This window comes from Doryrhamphus excisus, chromosome 1 (genome assembly GCF_030265055.1).
Source record: "Doryrhamphus excisus isolate RoL2022-K1 chromosome 1, RoL_Dexc_1.0, whole genome shotgun sequence".
NCBI classification, from domain to species: Eukaryota; Metazoa; Chordata; class Actinopteri; order Syngnathiformes; family Syngnathidae; genus Doryrhamphus; species Doryrhamphus excisus.
In genome coordinates, this window is record NC_080466.1 from 18,243,101 (window position 1) to 18,263,407 (window position 20,307).

General features: G+C 44.6%; 2 protein-coding genes across 17 annotated transcripts in view; both read right to left on the reverse strand.

Moving 5' to 3' along the window:
• Positions 1-2,141, reverse strand: part of cacna1ab (calcium channel, voltage-dependent, P/Q type, alpha 1A subunit, b) — a 90,906-nt gene extending 88,765 nt beyond the window's left edge. For 12 of the 16 annotated variants that reach the window (XM_058065327.1, XM_058065326.1, XM_058065318.1 and 9 more), the window contains exon 1: positions 600-2,140. In XM_058065327.1, coding sequence (XP_057921310.1) covers positions 600-889 — 290 coding nt within the window. In that variant the 5' untranslated portion in view covers positions 890-2,140. Of the gene's footprint in view, positions 1-599 lie in introns of all 16 variants that reach the window. The other 4 variants (XM_058065323.1, XM_058065315.1, XM_058065313.1 and 1 more) reach the window with 1 other exon arrangement.
• Positions 2,142-17,923: 15,782 nt separating this feature from the next.
• wdr83os (WD repeat domain 83 opposite strand) lies at positions 17,924-20,253 on the reverse strand. The gene is made up of 4 exons (XM_058066756.1): positions 20,093-20,253; positions 19,784-19,889; positions 19,433-19,530; positions 17,924-18,163 (listed from the first exon to the last, which is right to left on the reverse strand). Exons 1-4 carry the CDS (start codon positions 20,140-20,142, stop codon positions 18,097-18,099), a joined length of 321 nt encoding a protein of 106 aa, XP_057922739.1. The 5' UTR covers positions 20,143-20,253; the 3' UTR covers positions 17,924-18,096.
• Positions 20,254-20,307: the final 54 nt, after the last annotated feature.

Sequence of the window (20,307 nt, forward strand, 5' to 3'; positions counted from 1 at the left end):
AAAGAGACACGTCACCAGCACGTGCACACACTGTAAAGCTCAACACTGAACCCGCATCATCGGGTGTTGTTAGCGTTACGGGGAGGAATCAACCAGCAGCAACAATCTGGTGAATTTGCAGCATTTTGGTTATTTTCCACCTCGCTGACATCCACCAATCACGTTAGAGAAGACGAAGATACAGAGCGCACTGAAGGCTGATAAGAGTACAAATACAAATATATTCTCATATTTTCATAACTGGGGCCACCATTTTGGCCTCTCAACTGAGTTTGGGGGCATCGATTGGGATGGGGACTCGCATCTTTGAGGGGCAGCAGGAAGTCAAGGAAATGATAATCGGGTCTGAATTGGAAAATCTAAAATGGTACAGTGTTTGTCCCGCTTGGCAACCACAAGCTGGATGCTGCAAGCCGGCGTCATGGCAACCAGTACTATCATCAGCATCTCTCATTCCAACATGGTCAGCTGTGCCTGGGGTGTTTGGGAGTAAACACACACACACACACGCACACACACACACACGTCATGCAGCATCCTCACCCTCAACAACAACACAAAGTTGTGGACGTGCCACACGAGGCCACAGGAAAGGATATGGCCATTCGGTGATCTTCTTGGCGTACTTCCTCACCACGTTGTCCTCGCTGAAGAGGAAAAGCGAGCGGTTGACAGTCAGGCAGCTCTGCCGCACGGGGATGGGGTTGTACAGGGCCATGGTCCGGGCCCTCTGGGCCATGGACTGCTTATACATCCGCTGTGCTCCCGGGGGTCCCCCTTGGCGGCTGCCTCCACGGCCGGCACCCCCTTGTCCGCCAGCACCCCCGCCGCCGCCCCCGCCGCCGCCGCCCCCATACCTGTTGGGTAGCTCGTCTCCAAAGCGCGCCATTCTGCACACACCAAACACCAGAGGTTAGGAAGGAGCCGGGGGGGGCAGCTCAGAGTGGCACCTCCACATGCCCCCTCCTCCTCATCAGCCTCGCCTCCACGCGCTCCTTTGGCGGCTCTCCTCCTATCCAAGATGTCAAGATGCTCTCCTTTCGGTTGTCAGCGGCGGGAAGATACCTCCATTAGGTGGGTGGGAGTGGGGGGGGGGGGAGTTTATGTCATTTTAAGCCCAACCAAAGAAGAAGAAAACACTTCCTGCTTTTTTCCACAAAGAGAACACTCCATTTTTAAAGATGCATAGATGAATCTTGCCGAAGACTGCGTCGTGGCCCCCCTCCTCTTCCTCCTCCTCCTCAGTAGCCTACCGCATCCTGACAGCATCCGCAGTTGGCTTTTCCCCCCACGCCGAGACCCATTTCCACCCCCCCACTCCGCCGGACCAAAAATAGCAAAAGATAAGAGAGGAATCTTTAATAATTCATTGATGCGCAATGTTGGACGCGGCCGCGCTCGCCGAGCGTCGATGCGCCACTCCGGTTACAAGCGCGCATAGCGAGGGGGGCTTCCCCAAAATCCTGGTGACATTTGTTGATATTTGATGATGGACGGTGCGGCATCCCCCCCCCTCCTTCTTCTTTTCCTCCTCCTCCTCTTCCTCCTCCCCCTCCTCCCCCTCCTCACCAAGGCGTCGCTCACTGATTTGGGGCGTGATTGCGCGCACTTGGCTACGAAAACACAACAGTGGTCAGTCCGGTTGCTTAAATGGCTTCACCTCCTCTTCCTCCTCCTCCGGCAGCTCCTCCTCCGCGCCGATGAAAGCCAAAAAGAATGTCCACAAAAATCATCTATAATCCAGACTCGGGGGAAGCAGCATCCCGGGCGACGACGATCCGGAGGAGAGCAGCATCATCAGAACCAAGAGGTCTTCATCTTCATCATCTGCCGCCAAAAGGTGCACAGTCTCCGCCCAGCAGCATCGCCCGCCAGGCTCCTCAAACCAGAGAGAGAGAGAGAGAGAGAGAGAGAGGAGCCCGCAGAAGCCCACCAGAACCTGCTCTCTTTCTTTCCTGCCTCAATTTAAAAAAAATTCTTCCTGTTCCCTGAAAGCCCCCCCTGAAGGACCGGCTTCCCGAGGAGATGAGCCGGAGATCAAGGCGCCGTCTCCGGCTCTCTGCTGGTGCGCTCACTGGTTCGTCGTGTTGCGGGCGCGCACACTCAGCATCTGCTCGACGATGATGAGAACCGAGCGCCGCGCGCGGGTTCGTGGACAAACCTGGCAGCGCACGCACGACGCACGGCACCTCCCCAGAGCACACGCCCCCCCACCCCCTCCTCAACAGAGCACGACGAACATCACATGACTGTCTCTGAAGACGAGCTGTCCTATAGTCAGACTATACTACAAAACTAAACTAAACTCCATTAGTTCTTTGGGGGCCACTCGGGTGCAACTTACTTGGAACTGTGGGGTCAATCAGGAAGTATCCATTCCAATAAAAACACTTCAATTCGATTCCCATTTGGAGCAAGTGCTGCTCTATGGACATTTTCTTTAGGCAACTGGTGGAATGTAGAATCCAAAATACTAATATTTCCGTTTTAGTTATTTGGTGAAATGAAGTGTGATTGCATATTACAATCATTTATGACTCGTCGCTTACATTCCAAAAAAGTCAAGCCGATTCCAAAATGGAGGAACATAATAGTTTGTTGCATTATTGGCTACAACAACGTGACCCGAAAGCCAAATGAAGATGTAAAGCAGGCTGTTATATGATCTATTTTGGAAACTTATGTTCCAATTCATATATTTGGAAATTCAAACGACGCCACTTAGAGCTTAAAACGTAGCCTACATAAACAAAACACTAAATTCTGCAAAGATGAGTGGGACAGAATTCCTCCACAGCGCTGCAAGAGACTCATTGCAAGTTATTGCAAACGCTTGATTGCAGTTGTTGCTGCTAAGGGTGGCCCATCCAGTTATTAGCTTTTGGGGGGGGGGGGGGGGGGGGTCACGTTTTCACACTAATATTTACATTTGTTTCATGATCTGAAACATGAAAGTGTGACAAACATGCAAAAAAGTCACATCATAGCTGCCATGAAAGCTCTTTAAAAGTACATTTTAGAAGCTTTTGGTGAAATTTAAACTGGTAAATTAAAAAATAACATGCGTATCCAACCTTTCAGAGGACATTTTGTCACACAATACATCACAAAAGATCTTTAAAAGTACATTTTACAAGCGTTTGGTGAAATTTAAGCGAGTAAATTAAAAAATAACCTGCGTATCCAACCTTTCAGAGGACATTTTGGTTTGCAAAATGTATGTTTTGTCACACAATATGTCACAAAAGATCTTTAAAAGTACATTTGAAAAGCTTTTGGTGAAATTTAAGATGGTAAAATAAAAATAATCTGCATATCCAACCTTTCAGAGGACATTTTGGTTTTGCAAAATGTACGTTTTGTCACACGATATGTCACAAAAGATCTTTAAAAGTACATTTTACAAGCTTTTGGTGAAATTTAAGATGGTAAAATAAAAATAACCTGCGTATAAAACCTACCAGGCATTTTGGTTTGTAAAATTTGAGTTTTGCCATGCTATGTCACAAAATATCCATAAAAGTATATTTTACAAGCTTTTGGTGAAATCTAAGCTGGTAAAAAAATTCTTACTTGAACCCCAAGTGTGAACACCTAAATCTTTGACCAGGCTGGACCACTTGCCCCCACCCCACTCAAGGTCAACTAATACCCGTCTTGTGAAAGCAGGGAAAAGTTGCAAGCAGCAGGCGAGTTGAGTGAGTTTTGTTGGATTTTTTGGTTTATTGTTTTTTTTTTGTTTTTTTTTTGAGGACGTGCTGTTATTTTGAGGACTCCTTTGAAAGTTGTGTGTTTTTTCAACTCCCCTCATCCCTCCACGACGCCGTCTGCCAGTCTGGCTGCAGCATCTGACTGCTGTTTGAAGCCTCCCAACAACAAGCTGTTTGCCAGCAAGCTGTCGCCGCTCCACACAGGTGGAGCTCCCACTCGGACTTGTCGCTTTATTCTCCATTATAAAAGACGTGGTAGAAAAGAACAAAAAGGTGGAGGATGGCTTTCCAAAGCATCCTGGAGCTGTCCAGAGTGCTGAAACATGGACACTTTTATGCCCCTCGCCATCTGTCAGATGCTAACAAGTATTGGTACCTTTTGGACGCGGTTTGTTTCTTCTGTAGACACCTTGGTAGGTGAACACGCCCTATTGACGCTGCTTTTTACACTTGACACTTAGGAATGTTGAAATGGGACCTTGGAACAGGTTATTTATGGGGGGGGGTTGTAAAGGGTATGCAATAATCCTATTCTCCATCCCCCATGTGATGTGATGTACTGTACTGGAATACAGCTGAAAGGAAGACTGCAAACGTGGTCCAACCGGAACACGAGCTGGTCAAGTCGTAAGTTTCTTTCTAATCTTTAAAAGTACATTTGAAAAGCTTTTGGGGAAATTTAAGATAGTAAATTAAAAAATAACCTGCGTATCCAACCTTTTAGAGGACATTTTGCTATGCAAAATTTAAGTTTTGTCACAAAAGATCTTTAAAAGTACATTTTAAAAGCTTTTGGTGAAATTTAAGCTGGTAAATTAAAAGAATCTGTGTATCCAACCTTTCAGAGGACATTTTGGTTAGCAAAATTTAGATTTTGTCACACAATACGTCACAAAAGATCTTTAAAAGTACATTTTACAAGCTTTTGGTGAAATTTAAGATGGTAAAATAAAAAGAATCTGTGTATCCAATCTTTCAGAAGACATTTTGGTTTGCAAAATTTTGATTTTGTCACACAATACGCCACAAAAGATCTTTAAAAGTACATTTGAAAAGCTTTTGGTGAAATTTAAGCTAGTAAATTAAAAAATAACCTGCTTATACAACCTTTTACAGGACATTTTGCTATGCAAAATGTAAGTTTTGTCACACAATATGTCACAAAAGATCTTTAAAAGTACATTTGAAAAGCTTTTGGTGAAATTTAAGCAGGTAAATGAAAAAAGTTTCGCGTCTGCTTTCTGACATCGTGACGCTCTTCCCTCTTTTCCTGCTTCGTCGTGTAATTCCCGTAAAGGCTGCAGGCATGACACAAGCCCATTCCCACCGCCGGCAGTACAAGAGAGTGTCGGGAAGAAGGAAGGAGTGGGAGGTGGTGATGCTGCTGGGGTGTGGTGGTGATGGGGTGGGGGGGAGTGGGGGGGGCTGTGATGTGTACAATCAGAGCAGACCACACGGTGGTTGCATGGCGGACATAACTTATTGATGGTGGGGATGGATCGACATGAAGGTGAGGATGTTTCCCCTCCTTCTCTTCCCGCCATGATGCCAGCCATGCCTGATGAGGAAGGGGAGGATGAAGATGGTGTGTGCATGTTGGTATTATCATTCAGTCAGCGTTTGCACAGGCAACCCCCGCAGGAAGTCCTGGTACCTCCCCGCCTGAAGCGACCACCCTGCTATCCTGCCCCCCCCCCCCCCCCCCCCCATTCCCCACCCCAGGCTCTCTAGTAACCGCACTCTGATCTCACCCAGCAGGCTAAAAGCTGCACACACACACACCACAATATTAGCACTATTAAACTACAGTTAAATATATTAAATATACAAAAGTAATCATTTAAAATGTGAATTGTTTAAGTGGAAAATACATTCATTTACAAACATTTCCATAAGTTCATACAAATGTAAAACAATTTTAGTTATGCATTATTTCATTGTATATGTATTGTGGGATTATATATTCTATTTTATTTATTGACCCATTCAGAATTTGTTGTTTTACTGATGGATGGATGATGGATGGATGGATGGATGGTTGGATGATGGATGGATGGACAATAGATGGACAATGGATGATGGATGATGGATGGATGATGGATGGATGATGGATGGATGGAGGGATGGACAAGGATGAATGATGGATGGAGGGATGGATGAGGATGGACGATGGATGGATGAGGATGGATGATGGATGGATGGATGACGGATGGATGATGGATGGATGGTGGATGGTGGATGGTGGATGGATGGAGGGATGGACAAGGATGGATGAAATGGAGGGATGGATGATGGATGGATGAGGATGGCTGATGGATGGATGATGGATGGAGGGGTGGATGATGGATGGAGGGATGGATGATGGATGGATGGAGGGATGGACAAGGATGGATGATGGATGGAGGGATGGACGATGGATGGATGAGGATGGATGATGGATGGATGGATGACGGATGGATGATGGATGGATGGTGGATGGTGGATGGTGGATGGTGGATGGTGGATGAATGGATGAATGGATGGATGATGGATGGACAATGGATGATGGATGGATGATGGATGGAGGGATGGACAAGGATGGATGAAATGGAGGGATGGACGATGGATGGATGAGGATGGCTGATGGATGGATGATGGATGGAGGGAAGGATGATGGATGGAGGGATGGACGAGGATGGGTGATGGATGGATGGATGATGACAGATGGAGGGATGGACGAGGATGGATGAACAATGGATGGACGATGGATGGATGAGGATGGATGATGGATGGATGGATGGATGGATGGATGATGGATGGATGGACAATGGATGGATGATGGATGACAGATGGATAGATGATGGATGGAGGGATGGACGAGGATGGACAATGGATGGACAATGGATAGATGGATGATGAATGGATGAATGGATGAATGGATGAATGGATGAATGGATGAATGGATGAATGGATGAATGGATGAATGGATGAATGGATGAATGGATGAATGGATGAATGGATGAATGGATGAATGGATGAATGGATGAATGGATGAATGGATGAATGGATGAATGGATGATGGACGACAGATGGATGGATGATGGACAATGGATGGATGATGAATGGATGGAATTACCGCAAGGCATGCAGGGAAGCCGGAAGCTCTCCCAGCGACAGGCACGGGTGACCAGACCTCTAGCACATTAGAAGAGTAACACCAGCCTTTGATGGCCTCTAAAATGAACATTCTGCTTGTAACCTAGCAACCAGACAAACAATCTAGCTTAGAAACAATGAGGACAAAAGATGTCTTGTTGGGACTTGGCGGCCTGTGGCAATAGTGGCGGTCAGAATCCCAACACAGCACTTTGTTTTGGTCACCGGAGCAGCTTGTTTTACACACACACACACACACACACACACACACACACACACACACACACACACACACACACACACACAGATAATGCTGACTAGCCACTGTGGTTGCATGATGGACGAGAAGGAGAACATTTACGCAACGTGATGGAACCTCATCATGATCAGAAGTAGCGAGCTGATGTAGCGTCCAAGCTAATTAGACGATTGCTTTTTTTTTTTGGCCGCTTCTCACGCCGTATTAATTGATTGGTCGGTTGATGGGAGTGGATGGGAAAGAAGGAAGAAAGGAGGAGTGTGCTGGCCTCAGCTAATGAGCTCAGCACAGCCCGCCCGGGTGGAGTTAGCGCTCCAGCCGAGGAATCAGTACTCCGAGGTGGACGACGGAGACAGAAAAGTCTCTCTGTAAACTTTCAACTTTATTCTCATCATATTACAACTTTTAATGTCTTTATTCTCGTAAATGTATGAGACTGTCACAATGAGACTTATTAGCGCTGATAACACAATTGAAGAGGATGATAAGGTAAATGAATGACGCTGAATGACACAGAAGCTTTTTAGTTCTGACGCGGCTCGGACATTTGGAAGTCAAATTAAGAAGCGGAGAGGAAGCAAAGTGGGTCACGTCAGCACGGTTTTGAATGAAGCAGCTAATGAGCACACGACGCCATGAGAGGTGACTGACGGGTGCAGTCACATGGCGTTTGTTGTGCTGTGGACGTTTCTTTGCTTTTGCTAATACCCGTGTCGTTTTCCGGGCGTTTGGTTTGTAAAAAAAAAAAGTGGCTAAAAGTCAAAAGTGGGGGGAGAAAATGAGGTCCGACTGCGGCGGTCTGACAAAAAAGCGACGGGGGAGAATCAAGAGATGAATGGGTGGAGATAAGGACAAGGACGAGAGGAAGGATTTGCTGTAGCCTTTCTCTGACCTTGTTAGACCCTGTGTGTGTGGGGGGGGGGGGTCGTTAGCGGAGAGGAAGTGCTTGGAAAACATACGATTCTCGTTACGTGTCACATGATCCATCAGCAGCCAATCGAATTCAAATAGAAAAATACAAGCATATTAGCAGTGGTTTGCATACATTCACTGTGGAGGCCCGCCATCAATACATTTGGACCGCCACAAACAAAAGGGGTCATAATCACACTCGAGGGACTGTCTTTGAATGTAGCTTGTCCTTCCAACAGACGCCACTGCAACTAAACCCCGCCCCCTAGCTGCCTTACGCTGTTGGAAACAATAGGATAAAAACAATCAATAGGTAATCAATGAATCTGTGTCGACTGCCAATCAATTTTGCTTCTTTGTGGGAACACTTTGGGGAAGGCCTTTCTGTTCCCAGTCCAGTGCGAGAACAGGGTCCAACACGAGTGACCTCTGACCTCTAAAATGCACCAAAACAAAGTGGAAAAGCTTTTTCTTTTCTTCACTCTTTACTTCCTGTCGCCGTCCCAATACTTTTGTCCATGTGGACATTGTCAAAGAGGTACACTGTGAACCTGTGTGAGTGTGTGTGTTCTATAAATAGGTTCCATTGATAAAAAAGCACAGCGTGAGCCCCCTTCATGGCCAAGTGGGAGGGTCTGGCTATCAGCCAATCACAATGAAGGGTGACCCCTGAGTGACAGCTCAGTGAAGAAGACGTCTTTTGTTGGGACAGCACGTCTCTCGCTGTTGTTTAACAACCCCAATCAGCAAGGAGTACACCCATTCATCACCTTCAAAATAAAACACCCCCGTCGTTTATTATCAGCCGTCATTGTTTTAGCGCCGTGCTGCCTTCAAAGAGACTGGCAGAGTCAAGCTGGCAAGGATTTATGGAGGGGAGGAATAAACATTGCAGCGCGGAGAAATTAACTAATTGATTGTATGGCTGTTTCATTTGAGGCCAGACGAATTTCCAAAATCTGACCAGACCGACGCCAAGCACGCTGTCGGTGCAGTTTAAGACTATTAGCTAATTGTTAGGATGACTGCCGCAACACAACACCCAGTCAGCAAACTTTGCGTTGAAGAATAGCCGAGCAAAATAATAAATCAATGCACACCAATACACTTAATATTGTTTCAGCTAAAACAGTATAAAGAACTGCACTTTCGTATGACATTTTAGGAAGGGGTTGATTCAAAAGGACATTTCTGTGTGTTTGCTGACACCTGGCGGTCACACGAGCAACTGCGTCAATTCAAACAGCGAGACGGACAGATAGTTTGACTGATAGCTCCACAGATTCACAGGACCCGCCCCTTTTTGTTGACATGTGACTTATATGCGTTTTCTTGCCGACTCCACAGTAAGAAAAGTAGCAATTGGCTGTCCTAGAAGTCGCTAGATGACGCCATCTTGTCAGTTGCATATTGTTAGCATATGACGTTATAAGAGATGCTATAGAAAAAAACAACCTCATAGGAGAAACAAAAGAGTGAGTAAAACACCTTAATTATGTTTCCAACTACAAATAAACTTGATTATTGGTTTTGTTCATTTTAAATTCATCAAAATGAAATTATTGTAATACTGTATTTTATCTCAAAGTCTGAACCAGTGGTTAATTGTTCCAAACTCGACTGTGATAAGTGAATAACAGGATTACTTGTTATAAATGGCATGGAAAACCTATTTACAATCTTCTAAATAACTGTTTTAAACATTACTAGAGCCATCCAGACATGAAATAACACCCATATTGTCACCTGTACATTCATATTACCCAATGCAGTAGAAAATAAACCATTTAGGATAGTTCACCTGTTAGGGGAGCAGAATAGGTGGCTAACATTAGCTTACTGTGGGCTATGGCCGCAACAGAAGCCTGTGTTCCGTGTACATAATCATGGAACAAATGTCACATTTTCAATTATCAAAAATACAATACAAGCCATTAAGACCACAACTTGTGATTGTAGTACTCTACATTGATCACTAGGTGTCAGAAATGGTTTGGTGAGTCCACTCGGCCACCGTGCCGCTCCCCTAAGATAAACTGTCTTATTTTATTTGATTATATTGGGATATAGGGGTGTTATTTCACATCTAGAGGGCTCTAATAATGTTAACAACAAATATGAGGTTTTCTATGCAGTGACCTTGAAAATATTCCATCGATAAAGAAGGAATCCTACGAGAAATTCACTTATTGCTTCAAGTCTGGAACCAATTAAGTGCGGTACACGAGAAATATCATTATTGAGAACATGATGTTGAACATTGTCGCAACTTACTGACACTTGAAAACGAGTGGAAAAACAAGAGTACTCACTCCCACTGCTTTCTCCTGGCCTGCGGTGTGTTGCCCCTCTTGTGCGCCTGGTGGGCCAGGATGACATCGCGATGGTCCACCAGCCCCCCTCTCCTGCGGACAGGCGGGATTGAGATGTCTTTCTTCCCGCCGCCCAGGGACACGGAGCCTCGGCCGGAGCGAATCCCGATGAAGGGCGCCTCCCTGTAGCGGTCCACTCTCACGTTGTAGACCGTGTGGTAGTAGGTGGGGTTGGGCCCCACGCTGCTGCCGCTGATCGGGGGAGGGGGGCAGCGTAGAGGCCGACGGGGCCATGCTGCCGGGTCACCTGGGTCTTGATAGTGGGGGGACAGCATGGAGCTGGAGATAGAAAAGCACCACAGTGAAAGTGTTGTGGATGTAGTACCGTATATATAAGTAATGTCTCCTCTCTCGTGCTTGTTTGGTCCCTGCTGGTCGGCTGCTGACCAGGCAGCTTAGCCTTTCCCCTCCCTGATGCTGTGAAATAAAAACAAATGGACAAGGACAGATTCCCTCTCAAACGCAGCGGGAGCGCTGATGAGACATTGTGCACGGTAAGGACTTTGAGCGTGGGTGATGGAGTGTGTGCATGCGGGCACGCCCGAGGGTTCGCTTGTGTTTGTGGGAAGCCAAGCAAAGTCACAGCAGCCTGGACTCAGTTCATGAAGAGGAGAGCCGAGAGTGGACACATGATGAAGATGATGGCAACCAGAACCCCACCGTTGAGGGCACCATGCTATGACGGAGAGGGCAAACTAGCTAGAGTCAAGAACATTCTTCAGGCAAATAGGATTGGGTGATATAAACAATACACAATAGAAACATCAATTTGGCCTACAACAGAGACTTTAATTTAAACATCATATAGCGAAATGATATGGTGACACAACCTTAAGTATGTCCTTCCACGCTCGAGCTACTGATCCAATGTGGCAAATAAGCTACACCTCTTCCAAGTGGCATTAACTCGGGACAAGGAATGGCTAAGCAGCTAAACTATGCGACAAACGAAAGCAAGAGAATGCGGAGGAGGCGGAGAAGCCATAATAACTGCTAAATGTAAAAGAGCGGAAGAACACGAGCACAAATTCTTAGTAAACTTGAACACAAGTACCCAGCTATGAATAGGAAAAAGACAACGACACAGACAACTCCAACACCTCTGATAATCTGAAAATGGTTCTATTGTCATTCATATATATCCTGATTCTTATCTCAAGAAGAAAATTGCTTTTGAAATTTTATATAAGAATGTGATTCCATCAGAATCTCATAACCGGCATAAAGAAACGGAAATTCAATTGGTACGGGCACATTGAACCAGTCATGTTGTGCTATACATATCACTATATTGACAGTTACTATGGTACCCATTATGCCATTGGATGGTCATGTCACCTCGTACTTCGGTACGTGACAAAAATTTTTAAAAAAAAATTAAAAAAATATATTTTTTTTTAATTTTTGAAATTTTTTTGAAAAATTAAAAAAAAAAAAAACTATATTAGGAGAGCAGGAAGTGAACAAATGTAACAGTTACTGATTGTAAAAGTACCAGATGGAGGGTTAGGATTTAATAAGCTTTGCTTCTTCCTACTCCTTTTGGACATGTGGAACTGTGAACTGATTATGTGATGCATTCAATTGTAATCTGATGCATGTTCAAATGAAATTAAACCATTACCATTACCATTACATTACAGGATCAGATGGACTTATGAAAACCATACGACAAGGAAATGGACAATGGACCGTGATGACGTCTGCTGAGTCCGAGCAAATGGCACTCAATCCAAAAAAGTGCAAGAAATTGGTGGACCGTCGCAAGAGTGGCGCCCCTATGACACAGTAAGGAGTTATGGGAAAAGAAGAAGATAACGTCATGGACAGAGGCTGCAATATATATCATAATATGGATTTTAGGCCATATCGTCCATCTCTGCTGTAGTGCTAATTAGCTAGCTCGTAGACTTGTAATATCATCGACTTTTAAATTCAGCCTCTTTTGGGACAAGTGGACCAGAAAGTAAGGTCCGGTGCAGCGAGCCGGCTTTCTGTTAGGTCAACAAACACATTGCCCAGCTTGCTGAGTGGTTGATGCCTTGGTCTGGTTCCTGCTGAGGCCTCATGTAAACTATAACAACCGAGTCCGAATGAGCGGCCAACGTGTCAGAAATAAACCCGGAACTAATCAGTGAAACAAGACACAGGTGCGAGACAACAGGGGAAGAGGTCGACACGAAACAAGCGCTCCTCTCAGTCACTGTCAGCATCCTTGCTATTGTCCGTGTTTTTTGTCTTTGTTATTACTGCTTCTGGACATTTTCATGCGAGACCACATCTGCTTTTTGTTGATGATCTTTGACAGCTAGTGACTGTGGCGTCGTCTCTGCACTGTCTCACTAACACAACAGGAAGTGGGGAAAATACACTGTATGGATGATGGACAATGTCTCATTTAAAAACAATGTGTCACATAGGAAACCATGGAAAAGTGAATTAATCTGTTCCAGGGTCAATAATAATAATAATAGACCTGCAATGTGCCACATTGGGGACCCAGACCTGCATGATACCAACACTGGGTGGTCTTTATTCTTCAACTGCCAATTGTCCAGACAAGAAAATACGATTTCACGCCAACTTTTGCACCCAAAATATATTGTCAACAAACCAAAATCAAACCATTCAGCCTTTGAAGACACCTAACAGACAGGCAGGGAGCAGGAAGCTACAAAGTCATGCTGTCACCATGTGGAATTAACACGTGCAATACGCTGATTTGCATATATAATTGACTGACCCATTATTCTTTTCTGTAGTATTTTGTCATATCACTTCCTGTTCTTTGGTTATCATCACCTTTTTCCCATCACTGGTGCCCTGCTGTGGCAGCATAACAAAAAAGCCAATGTAAGTTTTCCTGGCTGAATTCCACATAGTAGCGCTTTTGGATGGATGGATGATGGACAGTTTTGGCCTTAAACAAATGAAAGTGACAGGAAAGTGTTGGTGTATAATAACGGCTATGAATAATGTATACTTGTGTGGACAGTATGTATTGAATAATGGATAAGGGATGCACGAATAGATGACAGAAGGACCAGGACTGTTCCTCGGAAAACATGAGATTGGGTTGGACTGCGTGTCAAAATAAGATCAAGAAGTTATTTCTGTCGGAGAGGTTGTGGAGCACTTTTGAAGTGTTACATGTTGCATAACTCACTAGTCCTGTGGCTCGATATCAACAATAATAGATGTGTTCGCCGCTAAAATGTGTCACGATGTACAGTAGAAGAGCAGGAGACATGTTGATTCATCCAAACAGAAGACAAGACTGGACCTGACAGAAATCCAGGAAACCAGAACAGCATCTTCACCAGACTGTCAGAAGTCGAGCATCGTTTTTTTTCCAGGGTCCATTTCCTCGTGCCCTAAGTCTAAAGATCTTTTGCAATCAAGCAAAAATACAACAAACACGGCAGAATGTTGGGAGAGAGAGTGCCACGAACTACCCAGCATGCCTTGCGGCAGGGATATGGGGTGTAGTTTTGGAATGGATGTTGTGCATCCATCGGGGGTAGGCTAACTTTTTTTTCATTCATTCATTCATTTTCTACCGCTTTTCCTCATGAGGGTCGCGGGGGTGCTGGAGCCTATCCCACCAGTCTTTGGGCGAGAGGCGGGGTACACCCTGGACTGGTGGCCAGCCAATCACAGGGCACATATAGACAAACAACCATTCACACTCACATTCATACCTATGGACAATTTGGAGTCGCCAATTAACCTAGCATGTTTTTGGAATGTGGGAGGAAACCGGAGAAAACCCACGCATGCACGGGGAGAACATGCAAAGTCCACACAGGGTGGGTAAGGGTGGAATTGAACCCTGGTCTCCTAGCTGTGAGGTCTGCACGCTAACCACTCGACCACCGTGCCGCCCTTTTTTGAATTGAATGGGGTTAAAAAAAATTGTCATCTATATATAGGTGGTCAACAAACAGAACGTCATACTTACTCACGGTGCAACGAAAACAAAACACATCCACAGCAAGTTAACACGTACCATAGATCAACTACTACTACTACTACTACTACGTGGGTGATAAACAGTAACTGAGAGCGAAACATTCATTCATTCATTTTCTACCGCTTTTCCTCACGAGGGTCGCGGGGGTGCTGGAGCCTATCCCAGCTGTCTTTAGGCGAGAGGCGGGGTACACCCTGGATTGGTGGCGAGCCAATCACAGGGCACATATAGACAAACAACCATTCACACTCACATTCATACCTATGGACAATTTGGAGTCCCCAATTAACCTAGCATGTTTTTGGAATGTGGGAGGAAACCGGAGTACCCGGAGAAAACCCACGCATGCACGGGGAGAACATGCAAACTCCACACATAGGGTGGGTGAGGGTGGAATTGAACCCTGGTCTCCTAGCTGTGAGGTCTGCGTGCTAACCACTCGAGCCTTTTTTTTAATTGAATGGGGTTAAAAAAAATTGCCATCTATATATAGGTGGTCATCAAACAGAACGTCATACTTACTCACGGTGCAACGAAAACAAAACACAGCCACAGCAAGTTAACACATCACATACATCAACTACTACTACTACTACGTGGGTGATAAACAGTAACTGAGAGCTAAACATAACATGTAAATTAAAACTGTTAGTTCCAAATGTCCTCAAGGCATGCTGGGTAGTCCAGCAGCAACAATATGAACTATGAACAATAAAATATTGGACATCAAGACTATGTTAACTGTTTGTTTACTTCTCTAATTACCTCTTTAGCATAGTTTGCGCTCAAGCAAAAATGTTGGGAGAAAGGGTAACACAAGATACCCAGCATACCTTGTGGTGTTTGTATGTGCGTGTATGCTAACATGGTGCGGTAAGTAGGCTACATTGTGTGTTGTTGACGTGTTGTGTTGGATTTTTTGTCCAAGCTACAAATTGCATCTGGCTATTCCCTGATGTGGCCCGTGGGCCACAGTTTTTCGGCCCCTTGTTCTATAAACTAGCAATACAAATATGAGACTTCTAAGAATGGACATGACTTTCGAAGATTTCTGAAGAATTTCTTTCAGAGTATGATCAAAGTAACATTAACATTGCAGTCAGAGCCTCTTCATTGCATTCATCTCACCTGCCTGTCAGGTGCTCCTCTCTCCAGCGACCACCAATCCCAGAAGACGAATCGCTTTGGACCTCCTGTCTCCGCTCACACCGAGTGTGGATACCTCTTTGATCGTGTGGAGGAGACACAGCAGCATAGAAGAAGAGAGGTGCAGTTCCATAGTTCACATCCCAAACATCTCGTCAGGAAGCTTCTGACGTCAGCCACCAGCCGAGCTCGGCGCAGCTGAATGGAAGTTCTGATTGGAGGTGAGTCAGATGAAATCTTTTCTGGCCCCGTTTATGTTGGAAAGGTTTGTTCTTCTCCAAAGGTCGTTGAAGACTGGCTGCTCGCCATCCACTCCACTCACGCCGCCCTCTCTCTGCCTCTCTCTTTTTACTCCATCCTCACCACTTCTCCTCCCTCCTCCTCTCATTGTTCTACATTAGCCGCACACACACAGGACACTTTATTGGGTACACAACAACATGACGACACTGGTGATGTACACATACTCACTCACCCTTTATAGCACCACTTTCAGTAAATAAACAGTAACAGCCTGTAATATTGATCTGTATGTACATTCATGCAAACTACAGTTAGTTTGTATATCTTTATACTATTCATTTTATACCTCTTACCCTCATGAGGGTCGCGGGGGTGCTGGAGCCTATCCCAGCAGTCTTCGGGCGAGAGGCGGGGTACACCTTGGACTGGTGGCCAGCCAATCACAGGGCACATATAGACAAACAACCATTCACACTCACATTCATACCTATGGACAATTTGGAGTGGCCAATTAACCTAGCATGTTTTTGGAATGTGGGAGGAAACCGGAGTACCCGGAGAAAACCCACGCATGCACGGGGAGAACATGCAAACTCCACACAGAGATGGCCGAGGGTGGGATTGAACTCAAGTCTCCTAGCTGTGAGGTCTGCACGCTAACCACTAGACCACCGTGCAGCCACCTCAATGATTTTTTTTGAAGAATTTTTGCCATTTTTTCATTCATTCATTCATTCATTCATTTTCTACCGCTTATCCTCACGAGGGTCGCGGGGGTGCTGGAGCCTATCCCAGCTGTCTTCAAGCGAGAGGCGGGGTACACCCTGAACTGGTCACCAGCCAATCACAGGGCACATATAGACAAACAACCATTCACACTCACATTCATACCTATGGACAATTTGGAGTCGCCAATTAACCTAGCATGTTTTTGGAATGTGGGAGGAAACCGGAGACCCACGGGAGAACATGCAAACTCCACACATAGATGGCCGAGGGTGGTATACAGATATAAATTAATAAATCATTATTTTTTGTGGTTGAATATGGATCATTTGTCAAAAATATGCATATTTAACACATTGTATTTAAACACAAAACAGCGCTGACTTCATGTATTTTTGGAAAAAAACGATAAGGCGGTCAAGTGTTTAGCACGCAGACCTCACAGCTAGGAGACCAGGGTTCAATTCCACCCTCGACCATCTCTGTGTGGAGTTTGCATGTTCTCCCCGTGCATCCCACATTCCAAAAACATGCTAGGTTAATTAGCGGCTCCAAATTGTCCATAGGTATGAATGTGAGTGTGAATGGTTGTTTGTCTATATGTGCCCTGTGATTGGCTGGCCACCAGTCCAGGGTGTACCCCGCCTCTCGCCCGAAGACTGCTGGGATAGGCTCCAACACCCCCCGTGACCCTCGTGAGGAAAAAGCGGTAGAAAATGAATGAATGAATGAATGAAAACAATAATAAGCCTTAACGTTGCAAAATTGGAAGCGGGATCACTGTATTCTACATTTTACCGCCTGGGGTCGTAGGTGTCAGTAATGTTGGGTGAGATACACAAGCACCAGGCTTGATCACTGCAACAACAGACCTTTATTGCAGGTTTGAATGATCTCACAAGAGACACAGTAATACCTCAGTTTGTAATGTGCGTTAGTGCCATCTACGGGACAGTAGGAGAATCATTTTCCACTCCAAAAGGTCAAACAGACATGTTTCACAGTGACGATCATTAGTTCACATTTAAAAGCGTGCGTCTGCACTTATATCCGTCTCTCACCCTTTTGGCGTGTGCACGCTCCTGCAACACGACTTTGTCTCCACGTGTGACAGCTCCAAGGCCTGCTGACTCAGTATCTTTCTGACAACGGTGTTGATGTTCTCACGCAGACAAAGGATGCAGAAGGTCAACATTGATTAACCTCGTTTAGGCACCTCGTTTAAGACCGAACAGCAGCAACTGAAAGGAAAAGCACATGAATCATGTTCAGGAATGAAGATCCATGCTGCATCATTATCATTAAACACTCTAACTGAATTGCAAACAACAGCACAAAAAGACTGTAGGTGACCACAATGCACTCCTATGGGAATCTATCACTATTATAAGTGAATGAAGTTGGTGTATTACAGTTTCATCAACCTGATAACAAAGTCATGTCACACATAAACAGTCCATTTCTTTATATAACAACTTTATTTCCATCATCTTGTAAAACATCAGCATGTGTTCTTTAATTAAAGACTAGCAAAAGGTTAACAAGAAAGCCCTCGGAGTTCCTGGCTGTGGTTCCTGGCCGGACAATCTGCTTCCGAACCGTATGGACATGATGCTGGGGCTACCATGGCGGCGACATGGGCTGTGGGTTCTGGAGGTAGGACATGACCACGGCTGAGATGGACAGCCTGCAGACACAACGGACGATATTAAATACCTGAACTCACTGTCTGTGCTAGAATCCATCAGCGCCTTCACTTCCTGCATAGACTACAGTTGTTCGGTGTCAGCAAAAACATTATGCTAATTTTTTACAGAGCATCAATCAAGTCCATCTTTTACGGTACGGGATCACCAATTGGTTTGGGAATCTACATGTCAAATCAAAATCCCAGATTCTCAACCTGGTCAAAGTAGCAGGAAGAATTATAATAATAATAATAATACATTTTATTTGTATGGCGCTTTTCAAAATACTCAAAGACACTTAACAGAAGAATGAAGTTGAATAAAGCAAGTAAACAGAATAGAAGACACACCAAAATACAACATTCATTGGTTAATATACAGTTAAAACATGAGTAAAAGCGGGGCGGGGCACATGGCCAACTCCCCCCTCAACCCTCAGGAGCTGTTCAATCAGGCCGCCATCACCCAAGCAAAAAAACATCCTCAATGACAGTTCTCACGTTCTGTTCAATGAATACAGACTGTGTACATGTATTTATACTGTTTATTCTGTATATTTTATATTTTTCATTCTTTTTTAATAGATGTGTCTGCACCTACTTCACCAAAACAAATTCCTAGTGTGCGTTTGATCATATCTGGCAATAAACCCTTTTCTGATTCTGACATATTAATGCACTCGGGGGAGAAGGTACAGGGTTCCGCTATGTAAACACAACCGTTACAAACACTCATTTGTCCCTCTCTCGGTCAAGCTCATAAACGAGCTAATGTGAAATCTGGTCTATATGTGAACTAGCACTTTAAATTAGCATTTTAAATACTGCGCACTTTAACTTGCCTCCTTACCAGTTGGTAATGGCACAACTCAGATGATCCCCCTTTTGCACATTGATCCCTCTGGGAACCAGTATGGTTCTGCTGTTTTTATGCTCTGTTTCTTTTATTTTCTCATTTATGCTTGTTGTATATGGTTTTACTATGTCTGTCATGTACTGTATGTCTCTGCTGGTAGTATGCAGCTGTACCCTGCCTCGAAACCAAATAAATTGAACAAATAAATTGAACTGAACTGAGATAATAGCAGATGTTTCCCGCCACAAAATGATTTGGCATCAGCCGTTTACTCGTGCTCATAAATAAGAAGTTACAGGGCCATGTAGGTTCCTGTTGACCCAGGAACAGATTACTTCTGCTGACAACTGACAAGTTAAAAGTCCACCAACAACACACCATTGATTGTGTTTTAGTTGGTGTCTCATACTCACATGAAGCTGCTCATCATCTGTTTGGTGTCTTCCGAGCTTCTGGAGTTTGCAAAGCTGATGAAGGAACAGTAGACGGCGATCCAGGCGCACCATTTAAGCTGCCAGGTGAACACACGTTCATTACCATTCATTCATTCATTGTATTGCACAATTGTAAAAGCACACATTGGACACTCTAAAATAGATTTTCATTAAAAAAAAAACACAGTACACACTTATAAATGTGTATGTGTGACACTGTCTACACACAAACAAAGCAAATACATATTTCTTGTTTATGTTTGGCGTTGCCATGGTAGCAGTCACTTCTTGATATTCTAAGTCGAGGTCCAGAGTGGATGTGTGTGTCACCTTGAGCATCAGTCCACACATGCTGAAGATCATACCCAACAGGTTCATGTAGTCCGGGGTGGGGTCCTCCAGAGTCGGGTTTGTCTCTGTGCTGGGGGGCTTGTACCTGCAAAGCTACAGCATTTTAAAATACATAGACAATGTCGGCAGACAATTATCAGTGCAGAGTGGTAAATGTGACTTATTTACAAGTATTGTTACTTTACGTCTGCTAAATCGCTTTAGGACTCTGACACGATTAGCCAATGTTAGCTAAGCTGGGCTTGCACAATCTTGCAAAACATATCGAAAAAACATTTGAACACTCACCGTAATACCTTATTTGGTCTCTTGGGATCTGCCATGTTATTAGAGGACATAATATTTGTACAATTTAAATAAAAATATGGTGATTGTTTCAGATCGCTTGCCGGTGGCTTAGCTGACTGTGCACATAAATGTAGAGGAAAGCAGTTTCTGCTATGCTTCAAAATAAAAGCATATACTACTAACTGAACCAACATTGAAACGAGAAGGCGTGTTTT

Excerpts from the sequence above, each read along its gene's own strand:
- wdr83os (XM_058066756.1), bottom strand. The coding sequence starts at position 20,142 with ATGTCCTCTAATAACATGGCAGATCCCAAGAGACCAAATAAGGTATTA. Across the intron at positions 19,890-20,092 it reads AGACCAAATAAGGTATTACG|GTACAAGCCCCCCAGCACAG; the intron begins GTGAGTGTTCAA and ends GTAGCTTTGCAG. Across the intron at positions 18,164-19,432 it reads CAGATGATGAGCAGCTTCAT|GCTGTCCATCTCAGCCGTGG; the intron begins GTGAGTATGAGA and ends TTGTGTCTGCAG.